Source organism: Homalodisca vitripennis, chromosome 8 (genome assembly GCF_021130785.1).
Source record: "Homalodisca vitripennis isolate AUS2020 chromosome 8, UT_GWSS_2.1, whole genome shotgun sequence".
In the NCBI taxonomy this organism is placed as follows: Eukaryota; Metazoa; Arthropoda; class Insecta; order Hemiptera; family Cicadellidae; genus Homalodisca; species Homalodisca vitripennis.
In genome coordinates, this window is record NC_060214.1 from 19,341,342 (window position 1) to 19,360,715 (window position 19,374).

The 19,374-nt window shown below is 35.2% G+C and overlaps 2 protein-coding genes across 3 annotated transcripts; both read right to left on the reverse strand.

Moving 5' to 3' along the window:
* Window positions 1-1,296: 1,296 nt before the first annotated feature.
* On the reverse strand, window positions 1,297-18,520 carry LOC124367393 (26S proteasome non-ATPase regulatory subunit 10-like). The gene is made up of 5 exons (XM_046824171.1): window positions 18,256-18,520; window positions 13,979-14,077; window positions 7,105-7,251; window positions 4,452-4,621; window positions 1,297-1,528 (listed from the first exon to the last, which is right to left on the reverse strand). The coding sequence occupies exons 1-5, from the start codon at window positions 18,364-18,366 to the stop codon at window positions 1,372-1,374; spliced, it is 684 nt and encodes a 227-aa protein (XP_046680127.1). The 5' UTR covers window positions 18,367-18,520; the 3' UTR covers window positions 1,297-1,371.
* On the reverse strand, window positions 9,300-12,968 carry LOC124367392. 2 transcript variants are annotated; one of them, XM_046824170.1, is made up of 3 exons: window positions 11,925-12,968; window positions 11,313-11,771; window positions 9,300-11,159 (listed from the first exon to the last, which is right to left on the reverse strand). In XM_046824170.1, the coding sequence occupies exons 1-3, from the start codon at window positions 12,961-12,963 to the stop codon at window positions 11,038-11,040; spliced, it is 1,620 nt and encodes a 539-aa protein (XP_046680126.1). In that variant the 5' UTR covers window positions 12,964-12,968; the 3' UTR covers window positions 9,300-11,037. The 2 variants fall into 2 exon arrangements, with proteins under 2 accessions (XP_046680126.1, XP_046680125.1); XM_046824169.1 differs by having other exon boundaries at window positions 9,300-11,771.
* Window positions 18,521-19,374: the final 854 nt, after the last annotated feature.

Below are 19,374 nucleotides of genomic sequence, written 5' to 3' on the forward strand. Positions count from 1 at the left end.
TTACTCACATTCCTTCAAAACTAAGTATAATCCTGCCTTATAATGCATGTAAGTTTGAATTTAAAACAATCCATCATTCTAAAACATTGTTCAACATATTTTTGCAATAACTTTGTGTCAGTTAAACTGAATAACAGGTTGCCAAACTTGCTTGCGTGTGCAGCACAATTCTGGTTCTTTCATTTTTCTCTAAATGAAAGACAGGACGTTTTACTCCATCGAGGAATTTTTTAAACTGGACATGACATTTTTATCTTTATCCATGTTTTAAACTAGATAAAATTTTTACATACATACTGACACATATTCTGTACTCGATGTATATGAATAAAGTTCTCTTTGATTGATTTGATTTGATTTGAATACGATAAATGTTTGAAAACATTTCCCAAGTTGCTTTTAACGAACAATACTGTCCAACTCTGCTAGATTACAGGTGTTCTAGCAATATTGATATCTATATTAAGCAATGTTGATTAATATAGAGGTCTATATTAATCAACATTGCTTTCTTGTAGTTATGTACCCAATCGTTTCTGATCTACATCTAAAGATTATCAAGTGTTTATCATATAGTACAGATATCTAACTTTGTTATAAAATATTTTTGTACTTGAAAGTATTTTGATTGACATTACCTACTATACTGTCCTATGTACTAATGTCAATGCAGAATATAACATTGGTGCGAATTGTTCTATGTAATTTTATACTTTTGTTACCATTTTGTTAATATTAATAGAAATTTTACACTTTGATGCAGATGTTTATATTTATATTTTAATGCTTATTTTGTTAAGAGTTAATTGTTGAAAGCATTTACAATCAAATAAACTTTTATACTTATACGTGTAGTTTATTACCTCACCAGGCAAACCTAATCAGACCTTACACTCTGAGGTTCAAATGAAATGAAAATATTGGCCACGCCAAGGTTGCAGACAGCTCGCGTTAGTTTTGCCGCAGTTTGTCCTCGCAACTCGTAAGGCCAGTACAGATCCCCGCGCTACTTTCATTAGCAGCTAAAACGGAATAAGGGGGAGAGTCGATACAGTACAAGATCAATGGTACTGATAATAAATGCAACGGTCACAGACAGGATTTGAACCTGCACTATCCCTAACTCAGACTCAAAGTCCAATGTCGTAGACCGCTCAGCCATCGGCACTCCCAAATACTATTTTCCTAAAATGTACACCAAACATAAAAAATTTGATATCCGTATTGACTGGGTTAGTAAAAGGTATGAAACATGACTGGATAAATAAAAGGATAACCAATTATTAAAAACTCAAATTAAAAAAGAAATATTTATTATTTGCATAAAAATAATTGAACTTACACACTGAAATCAAAGGATGAACAAGGGTGTTACACTTTCTCCACAAGAGATCTGAGCAGCTTGGCCAGAGCCGTACTGGCCAGGTCTAGAGGTGTTTGTTTCTCTTTGTTGAGAGCATCTAGCTGCGCCCCTCGCTCCACCAACAGCTGAGCCACCTCGCCCCGGTCCTCCTCACAGCTCAGGTGGCTGTCACACATATTAACCAGTTAGTCCACACAATCAGTGTTAACATTTAACATATCAATAAGATTGAAATCTCATGTTTCAACATAACCGTTCTTCTCCAGAATGAGCAAAGAAAAAAATTACACTCAATTTTGTATTCCAATAGTTTTTCCCAGATTCTAGATTTGATTCTGATTCCAGTCCTTTAATACGAGCAATAAAGCTATAAATATTCCCACAGACCATAACTTAAATTGCAATTTTCTTCTCATACAATGATCCCAAACTGGTAGTGAGTTAACTTATGTATAGTCTGTTTCAAATTTGTAAAATTCTCTGGATACAGACTGTTGCGCAATATATTGTTTGTTTCATCACTGCTATATACATTAACGAATCCTTTCTTCCATATCGTGATAGAACTCAGTTTAAGTACTGTTCAGTTGGTACCAGATATTACTCAAATTTGCAAAAATACCTTATGACAAACAGCACACATTCTTTGATTTCCAAAAAAGCAATATTGATACAATTTGTTTGTCTGTAATGCACAATCATTACCTGAACAGTGACAGTCGCAAACAGGTCTGATTCATTTCATTTTTAGCAATTAAAATATTTGTTGGTCTTGATATATATATATATATATATATATATTTATATATATACCTGAGGCTTGGTGGATCCAAAAATTAGATAGAAAATAATAATTATAATTTATAAAAAGGAAATATTTAACCCTTTGAGGATTAACATTTTTTTTTAAGTTATTTTTTGACAGTTACTAAAAATATTTACTATCTCGTAAAAACATAACGTGAAAAAGATTGCTGTTAAATTAGCTTTTTTACGGACAGTAAAAGAAATCATAACTTACGATTTTTTCCCTACTTAAATGTTTGAAAATTTGAAAATATAACACACTTTATGGGAAAATACTAGTAGCCATAAATTAAAAATATAGCTTGAGCATTTTTAGGATGGAAACAAAAAAAATTAACAGCAGGGAACCAATTCATTTTGTTTACAATTTTATTTTGAGCTAAAATACAAATTTTTATTTAGTTATATTGTAACGTAAAAAAGTTATGATGATAACAATTTTGTACTCACATGCTGAGTAAAACAAGCAACTTATAGGTAAGGTAATTACAGGTAGTATTTTGTAATGCAAAGAAAGCAAACAATTTCCTTTTGCAATGTTGTTTTATGTTTGTTTATATTCAAAACAGTATAATGACACACAAGTACAATTTTTATTGAAATTGGAAATGCTTTTATAAATATATGACATCGGCCTGAGTGGATGTCATGGCTAACGAACATAAATCAAGAATACAAGTTGCCAGTTATTGCTTTGTAAACAAGTTGATGTAATACAGCACACGATTTCTAGTGAAGAATACTGTTCCTAGTAACACAGTAGGCATCAAATTATGTAATACGGGATAATGGAAGTAAAATTATTGATTGCATAATATGCTAAAACTAAAATCATTGATTAAGTAGAATTATGTGATCCGCATTCTTTAGGAGTTTTGGCGTTCTTATGAGATCTGCACTTAAAGCATTAAATACAACCATTCCATCTTGTAGTCCTCAAGAGAAGAATACTAAGGACTACATATCAGCCATTAGTCCTCAAAGGCTAAATCAATACGAAGATATGAAGAATACAGATTTGCCAATTCTATGATTCTATTAAAACTCTAGCAATTGCGAAATTAAATACTTTTAGTCCAGGAGCCGCAAGAGCCAATTTGTATTAAAATAAAATAAAATAAAAATGCCTTTATTGCAAGCGTTTCTCAGTATAACAACTGCTTTACAGAACAACTATTGTCATATCTTACACTATTTACAATACTAGGAAGTAAAAATAAAAACTAAAACCTATAGACTAAAGAAAACACCCAAACAAGACAAATAAATTACTGTACAATCATTTTTCTTAATTTACTTTTAAAAACAGTAACAGAAGTCTGTTTAAGGTTCTGGGGGAGGTCATTGTACAACTTTGGGCCAAAGTAAGAAAAGCTCCTCCTCCCAAACTCATGCTTGACTCTGGGAAAGTGAAGCAGGTCACCATGGCGGACACTGCGTTGAGAGACCTCCTCCCGAAATTGGAGCTTCTCGATCAGGTACCGCGCGGCTCACCCAGCGCAAGCACCTTGTGGATCATGCCACATGTCAGGATCCTGCATACATTTTCCATGGGGGACAAACTGACAGCATCTCGGAAGGGTGACACATGATCAAAGCGCCTCAAATTTAAAATGAATCGAACTGCAGAATTTTGCAGTCTTTGAATCCGATCTATGTCTCCCCTAGAGATACTGTTGCCGTATGCAGGAATAAAGACGCAATCTAGTTTTTCTTGAAATCAATACGAGAAGATTTTCCTAAGAAATTGATCTTCAACTACACTAGTTTTGGCGAAGGTCGAAATGGTAGGGTGTCAAAAGGGTACAAAAAATATAAATTACTAATTTTCCCTTAGATCAATTTTTTTGTACACACTGTAAGACATGTAAATAAATGTTAAATCAGCGTCAGCTACCATAGACACCCTAAAATGGCATCATCCAGTCTCATTAACTAGTTGTCTGATATAACTATTATTAATTTTCTATCTAATGGTTGCTCTTTTGAGTATCAAGCTAGACATAACATTAATTGACAAACAATTATCTTTTCATATTTTTAGCCCTTTTGATGTATGTACCCCACCAAAACTAGTGTGGCTGATAATCAATTTATTTCTTAGGAAAAATTCCTTATCAATTTCAACAAAAACCCGGTTGTACGCTTGCTTATGCAGTGCGAATTGGACCTTATTTCCTAGAATATCAGTTGTTGTGTTGCAAACTACTTTTTCCAAATTAAGACTTCATATATATCCATCCACGCCTAGCAACAAATGTTATTGTATATTCAGACTTACAGGGGTGTGTTGCCGTCGGCGTCTCTTGCATTGACATCCACAGATTTCTGTGCCAGCAGCATGGCGACGACTGGGAGGTGACCGACAGAACTCGCCCTGTGAAGAGGTCTCGCCCCTCGTACATCTGCGATATTTACTTCAGCACCCTCGTCTAGGAGCAGCTTCACTATCTGCCTCATCAAATTTGTACATACAGTTCGTAATAAAACAGACTGGTATTATGGTATTAAAAAACAATTTCAATTTAAAGATAGCTAACATTTCAGGTTCCTTGTGACTATCGTAATTGTTCTTTCCTAAAATAAAGTTATTTAAGAATACGAAAAAGTATGAACTAAATAGAGGGGGAAAATGCACCCTGAGGTTAGAAATAGGTTCACAACTGAAAACAGTGGAATCAACACTTGGTGATAGAGGGACAACCAATGAAGAAAAGAGAATGTCTCAGGAATGGAGACCTGTCATAGAGGGCTAAAGACTTCTGTACAATTCAACTGTTACAATAAATTTAAATAATTATATTTTTACTGTGAATGTATGCACAAATACAACAATGAATGACATCCATGAGGGATAGGCTTTTCTTTTTAACCTTTCAATGTGGTTTGACGAAAACATTATGGTTTAGTGCAGACCGTAAACTTATCTGATCTAGCGGTATCAGTTTTAACTACTTCCAGCGATATTTTATGCTGTTACAAAGAGGACATTGCATTCTTTATTTACATCTTCACAGAAAATCTCCATTTTTTTGAGTTATAGCTTTCTCAAAATTTATTGCTATTGTGAAAACTATGTGGTTTGCCATTTTTTATTTGTGTAATACTAAAGTTTATGCTGGTTTACATAGAATCCTCCACTCAGTAGATGAATAAAGAACTAAAGTATTAAATAGTTAATAAATAAAAACAGCAATAAATAGTTAACAAATACAATAGCAATAGCTAATTAATAAATAAAATAGCATAATAACACAGACAAATAAAAAACACAGTCACCATTGTGACAAAAGATAAAGTTTTGATAAAAAGAAATCTGCAGCCAGGTGGATTCGATCTGGAGACCCTTGTGCTGTAAATCAGTTACGCAACTGATAGCGCTACGAACGCTGATAAGAGGGACGGTATATTTAAAGTTCATGTAGTATGTCACTCCCAAGTACATTCAGCATACGTTTAGTGCAGGTTTCACACTTGAATCATCCAAGATTACAGGAAAACGTATAAAGTCACGAAATTAGTCCTTCCTGCTTATCGAGTGCACTTAAAAAGGGTCAGCTTACTAATAAAATATAAATATTTGTTTTAGAAACTAGTTAAAATTAGATAGTACATTGGATCTTAGCCTAAACATGTATATGGTGTAGGACTAGGCCTACCAACCTCGGTAGTCAATGAAGTCAACAACTATACAGAATTACTGAAACATGTTATAACAGGTGATGGAACAAGGGTTAACGGATATGATGTTGACAAGTATAGTGTCATTGTATTCTTCAATTTTAATGGCATAGTGCATCATGAATTTTTGCTAAAAGGTCAATAAGGTGTACTACCTGCAAGTTCAACACTGTTTGTATAAAGCAATCCGAAGAAAAAAAACACTCGGATTTGTGCCAAAACAATTTATGGCTTTTGCACCATGCCAATGCATCTGCTCAACTTCATTGCTTGTTTGTGAATGTTTGACTTTTTTATTTCCAAAAATAAAGAGAAACCTTAAAGGGCCATCATTTTACAAACATAGATGACGTTAAAAGTGCATTACTGAAAGAGATAAAGACTATCCCAAAGACCTTGTTTGAGAAATGTTTCGAAGACTGGAAGAAGTACTTGCACAAGTGCATAATATCTGATGGGTACTATTTTGAAGGCGACAGCATTAATGTACACAAATAAATAAAAATGAAAATTCCTGTTCTTCTTCTTCTATGGGGCGGCCTATTACCATGCACTTAAGCCTCAAGGGTCTTTTGCGCACCCCGGAAGCACACCATGAAGTCGACCAGTCTACGGTTTCAGCAGTTCTACAAACCGCCGAAATGAACCAATCAGGTCCTCCTGGGGAAATTCGCCACCCTTGTCCAAACTACCAAATAAGGCATACCCCTCCCTTGCTATTGCAGGCACTCAAAGGGCAAGTGTTCGGCAGTTTCCTTCTGCTCATCACACATTCTACAGAGCGGATCCTCCTGAAGGATACCGACTCTGTGAAGATGCTTCCTCAGGTGACCATGTCCTGTAATCAGACCTATAACCCGAGAAGTCATCAATCTACTTGATGAGAGAAGGTCAGACGCCTCCCTGGAGGAAAGTGACTGTAGTACCATTCTGCTCATTCTCATACCCGGATGCAATCTGTTACTTTTTGAACATACCTCGTATATACACACAGTAAATATTCAGACTAAAAAAATACGATTTGATTTACTAATAAAGCATAAATACTAAAAAATACTACATATTACAATTAAAAATATACTGTGTACCCAATATAATTTGTTTAATAACATGAAATAGGCAAGTATAAAAATGTCCTTTGCTATGCTCAGCGAATAACTTTATGGGTAACCTATTGTTTGCCCAGATTAAAATGGCTCTCATAACCACACAGTCCCTTAATTAAAGAGAACAAAACTGAACTGCATACTTACATCTTTCCATCCCTTAGAGGCAGCATACTGGAGAGATGAGTGACCTTGAACATTGCGAGAGTTGACACTCGCTCCAGCGCCCACCAGTTGTCTGACGACATCGACACGTCCTGCAGACGACGCCAGAATCAGAGGTGTCATGTGCATCTGGGCAAGAAACACAAATTTACATCATTCCATATCTTTGAGGCGTTATACTATAAAGATGGACTAAGCAGCCTGCACCAATTTAGTCCAATGAGATTTGAGGTGGCGTTGCCATACACTTGCAGATCATCAGCTGTTTCCGCTATGACGTGCAACATACGATGAGACTGCAGTAATTGTTTCTACACGTAAAACTGGCAACAGTGCTGGGAGCGGAGTGTAGAAGGGGGATCTTGATGTACCATCCACCACCAAACTACTTTGGTGCCGGCTGTTCTAGGGACTAAACATTCCAAGCAAATGCCTTTCATCTGGCTCTCACCATATGTTTGGTAACATCAGTGTGGTCTGTAGACTACAACACATCCGTATACTCTTTCATTTCTCAAATGCAGTCACACCTTGCCAGTGGCGCAGTGTAGTGGACATGGCGGTTATCGCTGGCTAACCGCTGAGCAATCCTGTCCTTGCAAGCAGCCCGCTTGCCAAACCATTGGTGGTGGTTCGCAAGTCACCTTTAAGCTGTTGGTCCCCAGGTTGTGTTAGAGCGGTTTCCTTAGCCTTAACTTTGCTTGGTAAAATAAGACGTTATTTGACTTTGACACTTGAGATGGTGAAAGCTTCCCTTCACCCCCACTAACACTTGACCCTCCGCAACCCTATGGTGACATTGCTGTCAGTAGAGGATTCCAGATTCAGATGTATCAAGAATCAAGAATCTTTATTGTCATCCCACATAACAATGTATTGACAACGTCAGAATAGCACTAGTAGGCCTAAATAAATATATAAATATGACCAACATATAGGAGCACATAAATAAATTAAAAATTAAAATTTAAAATTAAGTTAAAATTAAAATTAAAATAGCCTACAACAAAACAGTTTATAAATCACATGGCACATAAAAATCAACATAGCAAAATTTACATGAAAATGCAATCACTTATACTACAGGAATAAAATTCTTCTACAGAATAAAAAGCTTTTTCTTTTAACCATTTAGTCATTGAATTCTTAAAATTTTTACATGAAATGTCTCTTACAACTAATGGTAACTTATTAAAGAGTTTTACGCCTAAATAAAGATATGCACCGTGTGTTTTAGATAGTCTAGCAAACGTCTGATCAATAGAATGTTGGTTTCTAGTATAATGATTGTGGACTGAGCTTCTTAAATTAAATAATTCTAAGTTTTCTTTTACATATGATAAAATTTGTAAGATAAAAATTGAAGGAAGCGTAAGTATATCATATTCTATAAAATATGGTTTACAGGTGTCACTATAGCTAATATTAAAAATTGTACGCACAGCCCTCTTTTGGCACAAGAAAACCTCTTTAGCACCACTAGATCCACCCCAGAGAAGGGTGCCATACAGAAGGTGAGAGTGAAAAAGAGCAACTATTTAAAACTAAATTACAACTAGTACAAAATTTAAGTTTCTTAAGTAAAAAGATAACTCTACATAGACGAGCACACAAGGCATCAGTATGTGCTCTCCATGTAAGTCTTGAGTCAAGATGGAGACCTAGTAACTTAACAGACTTATTTACAGAGTTGACACCTAGGTTAAATATTATTTCCTCTGACTTATCCTCATTAACTCTTAGACTATTTGCAGTAAACCAAAGGTAGGATCTCTCTTCCATATAGTCCATCATAACAAGATTAAGCTCAGGAAGTTTACTAGAACACATCAAAGTAGTGTCGTCAGCATATAAGATACTCTTGTTTGGTAGAAATTTTGGGAGGTCATTAATGAAGACGACGAACAAAAAGGGGCCCAGGACAGAGCCCTGGGGAACCCCCCTAGTCACTCTCTTGAGATCAGAGTTCTGGCCACTTAGTTTGACAAACTGGTACCTATCAGACAAGTAAGAACTAAAAAGAGATAGTTCAACATCTCCGAGTCCATAATGGTTAAGCTTTTCAATGAGTTCTGAGTGAGGTACAATGTCAAAAGCTTTACTAAGGTCCAACAATAAAGTGCATATCTCTTCTTTGTTTTCAAAACCATTAATAATATAGGAGACCATGTTTTTCTACAGCCTTAACAGTGGAGAGGTTTTGTCTAAAACCAAATTGCTCCGATGAGAGTAAGCAATTCTGCTCAAAATAATGTTCAACCTGGAATTTAACAATGCTTTCGATTATCTTGGACACAACAGGCACCAAAGCAATTGGTCGGTAGTTATTAACATTTAATTTATCGCCTTTTTTGTATATCGGCACAGTTACAGTCGTTTTTAAACATCTAGGATAAACACCAACACTGAGCATCCAATTAATAAGAATTGTCAAGGGATACAAAATTTCCTTTGTAACTTTCTTTAAAACAAAATTGGATAATCCAAAGACATCTTCAGACTTAGAGTTACTTAGCCTACATACAGTGTTATGAATATCAACAGGGTTAACATAACTCCACTTAAAAGGCAATACCTGAGGACTCTTGATGGTTGATTTTAATATCTCTATGGCACTAGCTGTATTTACATTATCATTACTACTATTTACATTATTACATATATTGACAAAATGGTTATTGAAGTCATCGGCAGAAAAGGGAAGTTTAGACTGACAATTGTTTTTTAAACTACGCCCAGTTTCAGCATTGATGACATTCCAAGCCGCTTTGCAAGGGTTACGAGATTCTAGTATGTATTTATCATTGGCATTCCTTTTTGCAATATCAATCTGTTCTTTATAAAACTTCTTGATTCTCCTATGATTTTGTAACAGGCTAGGATCATTTTTGCTTTTTTGATGGCTTAAATCTAGCAATAGCCTAAGTTTTCCTAAGAAAGGGGTATACCAGTTTTTGGCACGCTTAGGCCTAGAAATAGTTTTAGTAACTAGAGGGCAACATTCATCAAGGCTCAATGACAGAGACTGTAGAAAAGAATAACAGGCACTTTCAAGATCATTAGCTACTGAGAAAATATATGGCCAGTTAATATTACTTAACCTATACTTCAATCTATTAATATTTACATCATTTAAAAGTCTATAGTTGTAGGTTATTTTTTCACCCGCATTACGGGGTTGTGAGCTTGTAACTGGAAGTTCGAAATTCAACAGCAGGCCAAGGTGATCGGAGAGGTGAGGTTGGACAGTTTTACAAGTATAAGTAGCTGGATGGAGATTGGAGATGAAATTATCCAAGCACGCTTCCGCACGAGTGGGTTGAAAATTCAAACAAAAGCAATCATAAGACTTAAGCATATTGATGAACTTTATAGTTTGTGAACTATTTACTCTAGGATCAATGTTTATGTCACCTGCGATAACGATCTTCAACTTACAGAATTTAGGGTTACTAGTTATAAAGTCCAAAAGTTCAGATAATCTATTATTAAAAATTTCAATTGCGGAATCTGGGGTACGATATACAGTTAAAATGATCAGACCGACAGCATTGGATACAATCATGGCTGCTTCAAATATTTTGCACTCACAGTAAATGTCAATATTTACCACCTCAAATGGATATTGAAAAGAGTATCTTACAAAAATTGCAGATCCCCCGTAGGGAGAAGGTCTACAATAGGTAGCAGCTAGAAAATATCCATCAGGTACATATAATCCTATTTCACCCTGGGTACACCAATGTTCATTGACACACAGTATATCACATAAAATAGTACGATTGAAAATGTCCAATAGGTTTAATTTGTTTTTTATTGATTGAAGATTAATAAGTACAAGTTTGACTTCAAAAGATACATTGCCACTAACCTCGACTTGAGACTCATCCTTAGTGGAGTGTGTAGAACCATAAACTATGTGACTTGTGAATTCACCTGAATGTTTTCCAAAAAAGAAGCTTCATGGGTTCCTTTCTCCCCAGAACTTTTGCGTTTATATACAAACCGACGTACATAAGTTCCTTCAGGCCAGAAGTCTTCATCATACACAGTATTCCACTGGGACAATGGGACACCCACTTTAAATGAACTGTATCCTGGATACCTACTTTTTAATTTCGTCACCTCACAGTTATTATTACCTTTCACACGAGCAATTACATATTGCTTAATGTTCTCACTTTCTACACCTTCATCATACACAGTATTCCACTGGGACAATGGGACACCCACTTTAAATGAACTGTATCCTGGATACCTACTTTTTAATTTCGTCACCTCACAGTTATTATTACCTTTCACACGAGCAATTACATATTGCTTAATGTTCTCACTTTCTACACCTTCATCATACACAGTATTCCACTGGGACAATGGGACACCCACTTTAAATGAACTGTATCCTGGATACCTACTTTTTAATTTCGTCACCTCACAGTTATTATTACCTTTCACACGAGCAATTACATATTGCTTAATGTTCTCACTTTCTACACCTTCATCATACACAGTATTCCACTGGGACAATGGGACACCCACTTTAAATGAACTGTATCCTGGATACCTACTTTTTAATTTCGTCACCTCACAGTTATTATTACCTTTCACACGAGCAATTACATATTGCTTAATGTTCTCACTTTCTACACCTTCATCATACACAGTATTCCACTGGGACAATGGGACACCCACTTTAAATGAACTGTATCCTGGATACCTACTTTTTAATTTCGTCACCTCACAGTTATTATTACCTTTCACACGAGCAATTACATATTGCTTAATGTTCTCACTTTCTACACCTTCAGCAAATCTCGAAACAAAGATATGCTTATGTTTTTCTACAATTTTCAGGTTATCATCATTAACAGGAGCACGGCCCGTTAAGAACTTAGACCTTTTGTAGTTATTCATAACCTTCCTAGTTTGATTGCTGTTACGTTTTCTCACTTCAATAAATCCACTATTGGAGTCCTCAGGTTCCTCTTCCAATTCCAAAACCACCTGTTCCCTATTCAACGACGCAACAACAGAAGGAACATCTGTTGTAGACTTGGTACGCAATGTGGATGGTATAGCTTTGTTTTCATGAAGCCTAGCTGTCTTCTCCTTGTCAGACGCCTTTGCTTTCTCGATTTTTTTCGTTTCAGACAGGTTTCCTTTCATGTCTGCCAAAGTTTTGGTTGGCAGCACTGAAATTTCTTTGCTTTGGCTTTGAGATTGAGAAAAAAGAGAAGTTTCGACCGCTGGAGTCAAAATATGTTTGTCATTGACATTTCTAACTGCATCAAAGATATTATTATTTTTATTATTCAAATCTTTTGTAACTAAAGAAGAGTCAATTTTCGTCATAGCGGATTTTAATACACTAGCATAAGAAATACTGCTGGTACCAGTGAAAATGTCACCAATAGCATCTGAGTGATTATTCACCATTGAAGTTAGTTTAGCGTTTTCATTTTGCAGAATATTTAATTGTTTTCTAAGTTCAAGCTGATTATTTGTTAGATCAGAAATTTGATCAGTCAATATTTTAATAAAATCAAAACATTTACATGTATTGTCCTCAATTCCCTCACTTTCAACAGCAATAACAACTGCAGGTGATGTACTCACGTCATGTTCAAGCAGACCAGTTTGCTCCATACAGCTATCGCACTTAAAATTAGATTTTTCACCTTTAGAAAATGCATATTCACTTTTAGATTTTCCTGCACAATTAAAGTGAAACCATTTCTTGCAGTTTCCTTCACACATAATGCCACCAGATCCATTAGTGACTCTTTTAGGACAAGCACCACATTTAAGATTCTTGTTAGTAGGCGCCATTTTGCTTATCATTTGCTTATCATGTAAGGACTTAATATACATCTTTCATAAGTTACCTTGAAATATTGTGTTTTTGTATATTTATTACTCAACATTAAACAACAACAACAACAACAATCAACTACAACAACAACAACACAACAACATTTAAGACTAAAATTTAAAATTCCTTCATGTAGCCTGCCATTTTCTCCTATTAATTAACTGTATACATTGTATTATGTTTATAGTCGAGATATACGTATATGTGTTTAAACATATTAAATAAAAATAATAGAACTTTTAAGTAACTAAAGGTCTATTTCTTGATGAGACCAATGTTACGTACTGAATAAATGTAAAATAAGTAGATGAAATAATTTCAACACCTGACATCTGTGATAAGCTGGATTAATACAATGAAGTGGTATCTGAGTTAGTGTTCCATTGTTATACATTATATTCTGCTTTTGTTTAAAACTACTGTTAGTTTCACTGCAAATCAGTAGACGAGATTTATTGCACTTTCTTTTGTGGCACCACAGAACTTATTGAAAGTACAGTTGGAGGTGTTCTGTGTAGACAGGAATACAGACACCTGGTCTCTAAACTTAATAAAGTACAAGTCCTGGCCAAAACACTCTGTAAGTATTAAGACATCAGCCTTATAAAAACATTTCACATAGGACAAGAAGCTGGCATAACCCCTCATTGTACTTAGTTCAAAAAGGACTTATACGCTAGCTGTGATAGGATTTTCAAGATGGATAATGTTGGTGGTGGGGGCAGTCTGCTGCTGGAATCTCATGAGGAGGGATAGTGGACTATACCTCAGTCATGTCACTCTTGAAGAACAGGAAGCTCTGTACCATTTCCAGTTGATCACGTGCCGCTTCTTGACATTCATGGGACTGCCTAGATGAAAGTGACACATCAGTTTTTGGTGTACCCAGTGTATGCCGAACTGGAAGTGTACCCAACTTGGGAGCTTTATAAGTTAATACATTCTGCAAGGCAGTGTACAATATCAGCATTATTATCAACTTACGTCATCCTGAGGGTCGACGGGTGAACCCGAACTGAGCAAGTGACTCACAAGGTCTGTGTGTCCTCCGAGTGCTGCCCAGTGTATCAGTAAACGGTCACTCTGGAACACATTACAGTACTCTATACACTGCTATTGTTCTGAGGAAAAGTATCATTAGTCTAAAGAAGATCTATACAAACAACTACCTGTTTGGTTTGTTATAACTTAAAAACATGATTTTGACAGATACCAACTTGTACAGTAATAAATAACTTTTCCTTTAAAAGTTTAGTGAAAAGAAAATATAAATCTTTTTTATGATTTAATTATTTGAAGGTATCAAATAATTACCTGGAATATCTGGTAGCATGGTAATCCAGAGCAATTATTGGGTAAAGTATAATTTCTGACATAGGCAATTTTTAGAAATAAAGAAACATGAAGTTAGTGTCTGGAAACCCGTTATAGATGTTGCAGAGCAATAAGAAGGTTGCTTGTCCAAGGTAAGGTTATCTCGTCCAATCTGAAGAGGTGTTGAGGCGCTCATATAATCTGAGCTACATTTTTAGAAGGTTATCTCGACCAACTAGAAGAGGTGTTCAGGCGCTAACATAATCTGAGCTACATTTTTAGAACGTTATCTCGACCAACTAGAAGAGTTGTTGAGGCGCTCATATGATCTCAGCTACGATTTTAGAAGGTTATCTCATATTCACATTATTCACATGTACTTCTGCAGTATTAATGAGAGAACATTTTGACCTGTCAGACTCAGATAACTTACCTATAGGCCTTGGCAGGTTCCCTTTATGCTTCCTAGAAACATAACTAAGCCAATATTTAATCAAAAATTCAAAATTAGTATTTATTTAGAGTAAAATGAACATAATCAGTGAAATATTTCAACATCAAAATTTACATAAGAAACCTTGGATTTATATAAACTTGACACTTTTAACACAATTTTACTCCTATGCACTTACAAGCTTACATTTCAGGCTATAAGGTACTTATTATTAATTTATTTATTATTTTGCAGTGCACATAATTCTCAAAATTTTGGAATACTTTGGAACATACGAGGTCTGTCCAAAAAGTATCCGACTGCCGACCAGTAGGCGGCTGCGGCGTAACCGACCGGTTATTGGAGGGGAGGGGCAAGCCTACTCCTTCCCATATTAGGCATTGAATACGATCCGGTCACTCAGTAAAAATATTAAACGTGTTCGTGCAGCAATTAATGAAAACCATCGATTGACTGTCCGAGAGCTGGAAGAAGATTTAGAAATACCAAAATCGTCAGTTTGTAACATTTTACACAAAGATTTAAAATGAACCGTGTTTCTGCAAAATTTGTTCCTCGGCTGCTGACAGAAGACAAAAGAACTGTCGACTTGAAATCGCACAGGACAATCTGGATTTGATAAAAAGTGACCCAGGGCTATTTAAAAAAGTTATTACTGGTGATGAGTCATGGGTTTATAACTACGACCCTGAAAAAAAGGCTCAATCTTAACAGTGGAAAACTCGGAAAAAGCAAGACAAAAGTCGAAGCAATGTCAAGACAATGCTGACAGTTTTTTTTTTTTTTTACCAGGATGGCGTTGTTCATCACGAATATGCTCCAAGAGGCTAGATAGTGAATAAGGAGTATTATCTTGAGGTCCTAAGGCGGCTACGAGATGTAGCGCGAAGGAAACGACCTGAACTGTGGACAAGCCGTGACTGGATCCTTCACCACGACAACGCGCCAACTCATTCCTCAAATGTTATTCAGCATTTTTTGGTCAAACACGACATCAACCAACTACGACAGCCTCCCTACAGTCCTGACATAGCTCCTTGTGACTTCTGACTATTTCCAAAATCAAAAATTCCTTTGAAAGGAAAAAGGTTTGACGATGTTGAACAAATAAAACAAAATGCGACAAAGGATTGTTGGCCATTCCGCAAAATGAATTTAAGGAGTGTTTCCAGAAGTGGGAGGAGCGTTGGAATAAGGTAGTGGCTTGTGGAGGGGAGTACTTTCAAGGGGACTAGATTGCCATTGCCGCTGAGTAACGTCAGTTCACGCCAGACGTCAAGGTCGGATACTTTTTGGACACACTTCGTATAACGTGAAAATATATATGGTTTGCTAATTTTTTAACATGGCCATACCCATAATAGTAAATTTAGCCTTTCGTGTACTATTTGTTGTTTTTACAATACAGGTGTTTCATATTTCTTCAAGAGAACCTGGACAATATTAAGCTATATATTTTTTTGAAACAAGATAACATTAACAATAAATTGGCTATCTCAGATTCTAATATTTATTATTCTAGTACACTTCATCAGGTACTTCCCAACACTTTTCAAAAATTAAAAAATGCTTATTAATGTATTTATTATTGTGTAGTGCATTTGGCCTAATTCTATACATTTTGGTATATTTTAGACATTTACAGTATTGTAATAATTATATTTTTTGTACATTTTTGAAATTCATAACCAACAAGTTTAACGTTTCATACATGTACTGTTTTCTGGTTTTTATAATATACCTAATTTTTCTTCAAGAAAACCAGGATACCATTACATATTTTCTGAAACTAGATAAAATGAAATGGACAACCTAAAAACCTAGCTTAATTATTATAAAAAACAAACTTTGACTTTGACTGCTGTAAAATTGACATAACATTCCAGTTCTTGTTTTCTGAGTCTCAAAAGGAAGTGATGTTGGCAATGAGTCCACTCTGTCCTTATCTACTATTTGTTATTAACTTAGGCTATATAAGTAGGTAAATACATACTTATGTATTATAAATATAAAAAGTTAACAAGCACTCACATGTGATCTGAGCTTAATTTAGGAGTTAACGAGCGGAATAGCCAGTCAAACTTCCAACATTATTAATTTATTCTACTATCTTCCTAAACAAAAATATTTATGGTTTTAGAGGGTCGAAGTCACAAATAATATTATTTTTTAATAATAAACCCGGTGCCGCGGCCCGAGCTGATAGCCGGAAGCACTTGTGTCAGGCTGATATGAACTTTTATTCTTAAAAGGTCTAAATGAACAAAAATGTCTATTATTTGGGTTAAATTCCTCTCATTTCAACATTTTTATTTTTTACATATCCAAAGGTAGCGTAACGCTTGACGTCAGGAGCAACCAATATGAAATCAACTTACAATCATAACAAGACCACGTGACACCCAACAAAACCATAAAATATTACTCCGTGCAAGTCAAGTAGTTCCACTTTTAATGTTCTATAACTTCGTTATTTGTCATTTTCACCCATTGAAACCTTATGTTGTTCTGTTTAGGAAGACGAAACTATACGTTAATAATGCGAAACTTTTTGCCGGGTCGGCCGTTATCTTCACAATTACCGATTTATGTACTATCTTGAGGGATTATTTGTTATTAGGCTATATAAGCAGGTAAATACATCCATATGTATTAAAAATATAAAAATGTAATAAGCGCTAACATGATGTGAGCTTGAATTTAGATATTATATTGAGGAATGCTTTTCTTTTTTCACCACACATGCGGGATGGTGCCAAAGCCTGCACTGATGGGCTAGGGTATTTCCGATCAGTACTTTCCCGACCTCAGATCACATGCCAGATTGACCAACGCAATCTGACATCGGAATGACCCTAGCAATCAATGCAGTGCCACCAAAGCTGCTGAAGAAAAAAATCATACCTTGACATGGTCACCAAATTCAAGCTCAGATTACATGAGTGTTCGTAAAGGTTATTTTTCACTTTGGTACTACTAGTAACATGTTTATGATAACCTAATCTAAACACAGGCTACTTATATTGAATAATAATTTATAGTAGATAGGGACAGAGTGGTTTCCTTCTTGACACCATTTTGGGAGAAAGAAAACAAGAACTAATCGTCAAATAGTAAAGGAATTTTCACAGTAAGTCAAATAAAGACTGTTCTTTCCAATAGCTAAGTCTAGTTTTAGGTTAAAGGTAAAAAAAACTCTTCCAAAAAAGTGGCTTCCAGATAATACCAAAGTACTGAAAAAATTGGCTATATTAAATTGTAATATTTGTTATAATATCACACTTAACAAAACTGAATATTGTTGGACGAATATAAAATTATAACTTGAAAAAAGCATTGTGATAAAAGGAAATTGATAAAAAATAAAATACCAAGGAGTAAGGATAGCCAAATAGGTATAAAATTTTCGATTCCTAGAAAGTTGTGATTTTTAAATAAGTAATAAGTTTCTGCAACTTCAAGTTATTAAGTGTCAAATTAACATTAAACTTACTGAATCTTGAGCTGTTAATATTGACTTGTCTTTTTCTATAAATTGAATAATATCGTCAACTTTTCCCTCATATGCATCAGAAAATAGTTTGCTTTTACACTTCTCATCCATTTGAAAAATTAAAAACAGTAATAAATATTTAATAAATAAATACTGAAAATTTCAATACACTTAACGACACGATAACAGTGACTTGGACAAATTCAAAACTGAGTAGAAATTATAACAAAAATAAACAATTCCATAACCTCTACACAATAGTTCTTTTTCTGTCTCACAATCCCCACAGTATGCAAAGACCAATAAACTACCAATCGACAACCAGTATAAGTTTAGTTGTATTACCAGTACCTACTATCCTACTAAGATCAAGATGTTCCTAGAGTACCGTACTGGAACTAATTCCATCGGAACTTCTTTGAAACTCATTCAACTCACTCAATGGACGAAAATCAGCTAAGCGGGGACGTTGCGATTGAAATTGATGTGTAATGTATGTATACCATCTATGTAGTGTAATGTTTTTATCCCAATTATAATTATTAAAGCGTTCCAGTAGTACGTACTGTATCTTCCGGAACGAAACCGGCCAAGAACTTCAATAATGTAGGAAAGAACCTGTCGAAAGGGAATACTTGGATTCAGAAACTGTCTCAGGCAGTTTTGAAGGATTGGATGAGGATGGAGCCCTAAGGAACTCCATACATAATTTCTTTTAGTGTAGAAAGTTTATTTAATATTTTAATTACTAGGGTTTTGTGACTTAAGATAAGCGGAGCCATGAAAGAGGCACTCCTCGAATGCCATGCGAATCAACACAGTCAAATGCGTTGGATAAATCGAGAAACACACTTACGGTGGGGTTTCGACTTTCTCATCCCTCTACAACTCTTTAGATTACACACACGACTGAGTCTACCGTCGATTTGCCGTTTCTAAAGCCCCATTAATCATCAGAGAGCTGGTTGTGACTATTAAGGAATCCTAGCATTCTTGCCAAAAACAGTTTTTCAAACATTTTGCTCAGAACTGGCAAAATGGAGTCAGGCCTATAGTTATTGATGGAATATGGATAATCTTTTTTTAAAACAGGAATTATTTTAGCCATTTTTAGGAGAG